At 49.3% G+C, this 8,804-nt stretch overlaps 1 protein-coding gene across 1 annotated transcript; it reads left to right on the plus strand.

The window, feature by feature from the left end:
• Positions 1–6,237: 6,237 nt before the first annotated feature.
• LOC124707151 (peroxidase 2-like) lies at positions 6,238–7,345 on the plus strand. Its single transcript, XM_047238815.1, has 2 exons — positions 6,238–6,450; positions 6,535–7,345. The coding sequence occupies exons 1-2, from the start codon at positions 6,238–6,240 to the stop codon at positions 7,327–7,329; spliced, it is 1,008 nt and encodes a 335-aa protein (XP_047094771.1). The 3' UTR covers positions 7,330–7,345.
• Positions 7,346–8,804: the final 1,459 nt, after the last annotated feature.

The following is an 8,804-nucleotide window of genomic DNA, read 5'->3' on the forward strand; positions in this document are numbered from 1 at the left end:
AACCTAGCCCTAACCCTACACCTAACCCTAACCAAGTAGATCGTGCACACCGTCGATCGTGTGATAATGGCTCTAGCTGCGGGTATATGTGCCAAAGGGTCCCAATCTTGGTTCTCCATGTGTATATGTACTAAACAAACCTAAAAGAATGAAAAGTTACATTGGTGCACCCTCGCGCGGAGAAATCTAGTGGGGTAGACCCGCCGGGGCACACGTTCCGCTGTTTTGGGGGGAGGAGGGGGATAACGACCGCCGGAGCACCGGAACCCCACCAAACCTTGCATGTGGACCTATGATATGTGTCAAAGTGTGATGCAAGGTGTAATGGTGCAAAAGTAGCTCCCCTAAACCCTAAACCCTAAACTGGGGGAGGCTTCGAGCCCTAAACCCCTCTAAATCCCTAAACCACGACGCGGAGTTGCAGAACCATGCATCATAAACCCTAACCCTAACCCTAAACCCTAAACCTATACCTAACCATAAATACTTACCTTTAACCTAAACCCTAGCCCTAGCCCCTAAACCCTAGCCCTAACCCTACACCTAACCCTAACCAAGTAGATCAGGCACACCGTCGATCGTGTGATAATGGCTCTAGCTGCGGGTATATGTGCCAAAGGGTCCCAATCTTGGTTCTCCATGTGTATATGTACTAAACAAACCTAAAAGAATGAAAAGTTACATTGGTGCACCCTCGCGCGGAGAAATCTAGGGGGGTAGACCCGCCGGGGCACACGTTCCGCTGTTTTGGGGGGAGGAGGGAGATAACGATCGCCGGAGCACCGCAACCCAACCAAACCTTGCATGTGGACCTATTCTATGTTTCAAAGTGTGATGCAAGGTGTAATGGTGCAAAAGTAGCTCCCCTAAACCCTAAACCCTAAACTGGGGAGGCTTCGAGCCCTAAATCCATCTAAATCCCTAAACCACGACGCCGGAGCTGCAGAACCATGCATCATAAACCCTAACCCTAACCCTAAACCTATACCTAACCATAAATACTTACCCTTTAACCTAAACCCTAGCCCTAGCCCCTAAACCGTAGCCCTAACCCTACACCTAACCCTAACCAGTAGATCAGGCACACCGTCGATCGTGTGATAATGGCTCTAGCTACGGGTATATGTGCCAAAGGGTCCCAATCTTGGTTCTCCATGTGTATATGTACTAAACAAACCTAAAAGAATGAAAAGTTACATTGGTGCACCCTCGCGCGGAGAAATCTAGGGGGGTAGACCCGCCGGGGCACACGTTCCGTCGTTTTGGGGGAGGAGGGGGATAACGACCGCCGAGCACCGCAACCCAACCAAACCTTGCATGTGGACCTATGATATGTGTCAAAGTGTGATGCAAGGTGTAATGGTGCAAAAGTAGCTCCCCTAAACCCTAAACCCTAAACTGGGGAGGCTTCGAGCCCTAAACCCCTCTAAATCCCTAAACCACGACGCCGGAGTTGCAGAACCATGCATCATAAACCCTAACCCTAACCCTAAACCCTAAACCTATACCTAACCATAAATACTTACCTTTAACCTAAACCCTAGCCCTAGCCCCTAAACCCTAGCCCTAACCCTACACCTAACCCTAACCAAGAGATCGAGCACACCGTCGATCGTGTGATAATGACTCTAGGCTGCGGGTATATGTGCCAAAGGGTCCCAATCTTGGTTCTCCATGTGTATATGTACTAAACAAACCTAAAAGAATGAAAATTTACATTGGTGCACCCTCGCGGGAGAAATCTAGGGGGTAGACCCGCCGGGGCACACGTTCCGTCGTTTTGGGGGAGGAGGGGGATAACGACCGCCGGAGCACCGGAACCCCACCAAACCTTGCATGTGGACCTATGATATGTGTCAAAGTGTGATGCAAGGTGTAATGGTGCAAAAGTAGCTCCCCTAAACCCTAAACCCTAAACTGGGGAGGCTTCGAGCCCTAAACCTCTCTAAATCCCTAAACCACGACGCCGGAGCTGCAGAACCATGCATCATAAACCCTAACCCTAACCCTAAACCCTAAACCTATACCTAACCATAAATACTTACCTTTAACCTAAACCCTAGCCCTAGCCCCTAAAACCTAGCCCTAACCCTACACCTAACCCTAACCAGTAGATCAGGCACACCGTCGATCGTGTGATAATGGCTCTAGCTGCGGGTATATGTGCCAAAGGGTCCCAATCTTGGTTCTCCATGTGTATATGTACTAAACAAACCTAAAAGAATGAAAAGTTACATTGGTGCACCCTCGCGCGGAGAAATCTAGTGGGGTAGACCCGCCGGGCACACGTTCCGTTGTTTTGGGGGAGGAGGGGGATAACGACCGCCGGAGCACCGGAACCCCACCAAACCTTGCATGTGGACCTATGATATGTGTCAAAGTGTGATGCAAGGTGTAATGGTGCAAAAGTAGCTCCCCTAAACCCTAAACCCTAAACTGGGAGGCTTCGAGCCCTAAACCCCTCTAAATCCCTAAACCACGACGCCGGAGCTGCAGTAACCATGCATCATAAACCCTAACCCTAACCCTAAACCCTAAACCTATACCTAACCATAAATACTTACCTTTAACCTAAACCCTAGCCCTAGCCCCTAAACCCTAGCCCTAACCCTACACCTAACCCTAACCAAGAGATCGTGCACACCGTCGATCGTGTGATAATGGCTCTAGTCTGCGGGTATATGTGCCAAAGGGTCCCAATCTTGGTTCTCCATGTGTATATGTACTAAACAAACCTAAAAGAATGAAAAGTTACATTGGTGCACCCTCGCGCGGAGAAATCTAGGGGGTAGACCCGCCGGGGCACACGTTCCGCCGTTTTGGGGGAGGAGGGAGATAACGATCGCCGGAGCACCGCAACCCAACCAAACCTTGCATGTGGACCTATTCTATGTTTCAAAGTGTGATGCAAGGTGTAATGGTGCAAAATTAGCTCCCCTAAACCCTAAACCCTAAACTGGGGAGGCTTCGAGCCCTAAATCCATCTAAATCCCTAAACCACGACGCCGGAGCTGCAGAACCATGCATCATAAACCCTAACCCTAACCCTAAACCTATACCTAACCATAAATACTTACCCTTTAACCTAAACCCTAGCCCTAGCCCCTAAACCCTAGCCCTAACCCTACACCTAACCCTAACCAGTAGATCAGGCACACCGTCGATCGTGTGATAATGGCTCTAGCTGCGGGTATATGTGCCAAAGGGTCCCAATCTTGGTTCTCCATGTGTATATGTACTAAACAAACCTAAAATAATGAAAAGTTACATTGGTGCACCCTCGCGCGGAGAAATCTAGGGGGGTAGACCCGCCGGGGCACACGTTCCGCTGTTTTGGGGGAGGAGGGGGATAACGACCGCCGGAGCACCGAAACCCCACCAAACCTTGCATGTGGACCTATTCTATGTTTCAAAGTGTGATGCAAGGTGTAATGGTGCAAAAGTAGCTCCCCTAAACCCTAAACCCTAAACTGGGGAGGCTTCGAGCCCTAAACCCCTCTAAATCCCTAAACCACGACGCCGGAGCTGCATAACCATGCATCATAAACCCTAACCCTAACCCTAAACCCTAAACCTATACCTAACCATAAATACTTACCCTTTAACCTAAACCCTAGCCCTAGCCCCTAAACCCTAGCCCTAACCCTACGCCTAACCCTAACCAAGAGATCGTGCACACCGTCGATCGTGTGATAATGGCTCTAGCTGCGGGTATATGTGCCAAAGGGTCCCAATCTTTGGTTCTCCATGTGTATATGCACTAAACAAACCTAAAAGAATGAAAAGTTACATTGGTGCACCTCGCGCGGAGAAATCTAGGGGGGTAGACCCGCCGGGGTACACGTTCCGCTGTTTTGGGGGGAGGAGGGGATAACGACCGCCGGAGCACCAGAACCCCACCAAACCTTGCATGTGGACATATTCTATGTTTCGAAGTGTGATGCAAGGTGTAATGGTGCAAAAGTAGCTCCCCTAAACCCTAAACCCTAAACTGGGGAGCCTTCGACCCCTAAACCCCTCTAAATCCCTAAACCACGACGCTGGAGCTGCAGAACCATGCATCATAAACCCTAACCCTAACCCTAAACCTATACCTAACCATAAATACTTACCCTTTAACCTAAACCCTAGCCCTAGCCCCTAAACCCTAGCCCTAACCCTACACCTAACCCTAACCGAGAGATCGTGCACACCGTCGATCGTGTGATAATGGCTCTAGCTGCGGGTATATGTGCCAAAGGGTCCCAATCTTGGTTCTCCATGTGTATATGTACTAAACAAACCTAAAAGAATGAAAAGTTACATTGGTGCACCCTGCGCGGAGAAATCTAGGGGGTAGACCCGCCGGGGCACACGTTCCGCCGTTTTGGGGGAGGAGGGGGATAACGACCGCCGGAGCACCGGAACCCCACCAAACCTTGCATGTGGACCTATTCTATGTTTCAAAGTGTGATGCAAGGTGTAATTCACCAAATGGTGCATGGCATGGATCCCCGGTCTGACATTCCTCACCTTCGGGCGATAACACTTACCGTATTCCTGGACGTGTACGGTGAAGTGTCCCGCCGCGGGTATATCAGGGGCTAGACTGTGCCAAAGGGTGCCACACATGGTTTTCCATATGTCCATGGACTAAACAAATCTAAACCTATGAAAAGGTATATTGGTGGAACCTCGCGCGGAGAAATCTAGGGGGTAGACCATCCGGGGCCCATAGACAACCGTTTTTAGGGGGGGATGACCCCCGGAGCACCGGAATGCCACCAAAACTTGCAAGTGGACCTAAAACCTAACCCTAACAAACCTAAAAGAATGAAAAAGTACATTTTGCACCCTCGCGCGGAGAAATCTACGGGGGTAGACCCGTCGTCCCGCTGTTTTTTGGGGGAAGGAGGGGGACGGCCGCCGGAGCACCGGAACCCTGATATATGTGGGGGATGAGCATGGAGACTAATTTTGTATTGCACATAGTGTAATAAATAGTCATCAAAAAGAAAAACTAATTAACAAAATAAATATAAGTAGTAGATGAAATAAAATAGTTAGAAAAACAAATAAAATGTATATTGGCGCACGGCAAAGGGAGCAGCGCACGGCAAAGGACCCTTTGCCGTGCAACTGGTCTGTCTGCACGGCAAAGGGGCGGGACACGGCAGTGCCCAGGCCTTTGCCGTGCATTGTTTCTTTGCCGTGCGGCTTGCAGGGACTTTGCCGTCCTACTATCTTTGCCGTGCGCTGCTCCCAGACTTTGCCGTGAGATACTGCTTTGCCGTGCGCCAAGTCTTTCTTTGCCGTGCTAGGTTTCTTTGCCGTGCGCTGCTCCTATACTTTGCCGTGCGTTTTGATGTTGCCGTGCAGTCTTCTTGCTGCGCTTACGGCAAAGATAGGCTGGACGGCAGCGCCTGATTTTCCCGTAGTGAAAACTTCCTTCCAATGAATTGGTTCCACGATCTACCCGTAAGCTTTTTCCGTAAGCTCTCTCCCGTAAGTGTAGTATTGTTGGTGGAATAGTCCTTGGCTGGCGTGTGGTGATTTTAATGAAGTACTTAACCAAGATGAACATGTGAGTCGGAGGAAACAAACCAACCACAAATAAAATAATGCCTTTTGTGAATGCCTACATATGTTTGCTTGAGAGCGTGAGTTGTCGTTTGTGCCAATTGTGCTAGTCATTGTCTTGCTAGTTCTGGTCGTAAGGAGGTAGAACAGTCTGGTTAGGATCAACTCCGGATGAGATCAGTATCATATCATTCGGGATTGCAAGGCTACTACTTGTTTGATTAATAAAACCCTCCTTTCCGCTACAAGAAACACGGAAACACAAGCAAGTTGATATATAGAGATAGGAAAATTCGTGCCAACTTGCATACGCGTTCGTTGACGCAAGAATAATTTGCAAGATCAACGACGCCACGTTCTCCAGCTGATTATCCATAGATTAAGCTACGCTAGCTGTTGCTGCACTGCATTGCATGCACGATTGTCCTACTCGATCTCTACTATGTATCCGATCGAACGGCTAGTAGTCAATTAAGCACGCGTAGGTACGCCAAATGCTTAAACCAGAAGCAGCAGCACCAGCGTAAACAATTGCGTTAGTGCATGCAAGCTAATGAAGCCCAGCGAGATCACCGGCGCGCCGCGCGCAGAGCTTTGCATGTACCTACTATATATACCCCTCTATATCATGCTCATTGGACACACACACCGATAAGTCTATCTCGAGATCGATCCACCATGGCGATGAAGCTGAATACCCGCGCCATCGTGGTGTCGCTCTGCCTGGTGCTCGTCTTCTTCGCCGGGCAGCCTGCAGCGGCCCACGGCGACCGCGGCAAGAAGGGCACCGTTGGGGACAAGGTCTACCAGATAGTGGCCAAGGAAATCAGGGACAACTCCGGCGTCGGCCCCGCCCTCATCCGCCTTCTCTTCCATGACTGCTGGGTGAATGTGCGTGATCACCATCTGCTTTGATTTGCATCTCCAAGCACCAATGTAGTATAAACTTAGTTGCTAATCTGTACGTACGTGCAGGGCTGCGACGGGTCCGTGCTCCTGGACAGGAAGCCCTACGGTAGCAAGACGGAGAAGCAGGCGGAGAACAACATCGGCCTCGACGGCTTCGACGTGATCGACAAGATCAAGGCCAAGCTCGGCGACAACGTCTCCTGCGCCGACATCATCGTCCTCGCCGCCCGCGAGGCCACCTTCATCGTCAGCCGCGAGAAGATCGACTACCCCGTCAAGACGGGCCGGATGGACGGCGTGGTCTCGTCCGCGGAAGTAGCCGACCACTTCCTCCCTCCTTCTACCTTCGATTTCGAGCAGCTCAAGGCCAACTTTGACGTCAAGAAATTCAACACCAAGGAGCTTGTCGCCCTCTCCGGCGCGCACGCCATCGGCGTCGCCCACAAAAGCTCCTTCGCCGACCGCATCGACGACGCCACCGCCACGCCCATCAGCCTAGATTACATGAACGCCCTCAAAAAGGACGACAAGCCGATCCAGCCCAACAACATCCGCGACAAGGAGCTCGCCTTCCGCAACGCGTCTGGCTACGACCCAACTGGGGTGGACACCACCGATACGGGTAAGGGGGTGCTGGACAACAGCTACTACCACGCCAACCTGCAGAACACGGTGCTCTTCAGGTCCGACTGGGAGCTTCGCAACGACACCAGAGGCGACGCCGGGGGTATCATGGAGACGTTCAAGGAAGACGCCAAAGAGTGGTATCGACAGTTCGGTGACGCCATGGCCAAGCTCAGCAAGCTACCCGCCGAGGGCACCCGTTTCGAGATCAGGAAGAACTGCAGGAAAACCAACTAGCTCCGACCACTATCGTTATTCCATCTCCAGTCTGGCCTACTAGACACGAGATCTTCTACGAAAATCTTAACGGCTACTGTAACATCCCAAAAATTCAAAACAAAACAAATGAATTTCCCTAGTTCCAAATTTTGGAACCAACAAAAACTTTTATCAAATTAAGTTGATGCTTAGTGATCTTGCTTAATTCTTGTGCTATTGCCATGATTGCTTGTTATTAGTATTTTAAAGTGATCTTAAACCCTGTCAAGGTACGCCCCGGATGAGACCGACACAATTGAGAAGAGAAAGGAAAGATTTCTGAACGGACTGCACGACGAGATGCAGACTGTGTTAGTGAACATTCCGTTCGCTGACTTAGAAGCCCTGGTAGACTCAGCCATACAGATGGAAGGAAAGCTGCATCAGGCCAATGAGAACCGCAAGCGCAGAATGATGAACCAGAATGGACCCCATCATACCCAGAAGTACCGCAACAACTCCTCTGGAGGATTCAACCCAAGATACAACAAGCCCCCTGCCCAGAATTATCGCCCCAACAACCACAACAACAACGGAGGACCCCCGAAGCCCGGAGGCAACAACAACAACAACAACCACAACAACAACAACCACCCCAACAACAGCAACAACAATGGAAACAACAACAACACCAATACTGCCCCAAGGACTGGAAGCAATGCTACCCCTGTCATTCCCAAAGACAAGTCCACCGTCAACTGCTATGAATGTGGAGTTGTGGGTCACTTCTCCAATGAGTGCCCCAAAAAGCTTGCCAGGAATGCCACCAATACCGCTGCACCTGCTCAGCAACAGCGTCGCTTCGCAGGTAGAAGGAACCAGAACAACAACAACGGCCGTCTCTACCACATGACTGCCACTGAAGCTCAGGAAGCACCCCAGACCATGCCAAGTATGTCTTCCCGTTAATAAAATGCTCAATCTCTCTTAGGAACCTAACTTTTCTTAAAATCTCGGGACGAGATTTGTTTAAGGGGGAAGGGTTTGTAACATCCCAAAAATTCAAAACAAAACAAATGAATTTCCCTAGTTCCAAATTTTGGAACCAACAAAAACTTTTATCAAATTAAGTTGATGCTTAGTGATCTTGCTTAATTCTTGGGCTATTGCCATGATTGCTTGTTATTAGTATTTTAAAGTGATCTTAAACCCTAAACCTCACCCCTCTTTTCACCATACTAGTTAAAATAAAATAAAAGGAAATTAAATAAGAAAAAGGCATATGTGCCTATGGCTATTTTTATAAATCTTTACCCTAAGCTTTTCTACTTTGTTTAGAGGTTTGGAAAACCTTCATACACCTTACCTAGTACCTATCAAACCAATTCCAAGTGGTTTCCAAAAAATGAAAAAGAAACTAAAAATGCCATAGAGGCATATGAGAGTAAAATAGCAAATATATGAATTTAAGAACTATTGACCCTAATGCTTGTGGTGAATGGTTGGATCACTCC

The sequence above is a fragment of the Lolium rigidum genome, chromosome 4 (genome assembly GCF_022539505.1).
Source record: "Lolium rigidum isolate FL_2022 chromosome 4, APGP_CSIRO_Lrig_0.1, whole genome shotgun sequence".
NCBI lineage: Eukaryota > Viridiplantae > Streptophyta > Magnoliopsida > Poales > Poaceae > Lolium > Lolium rigidum.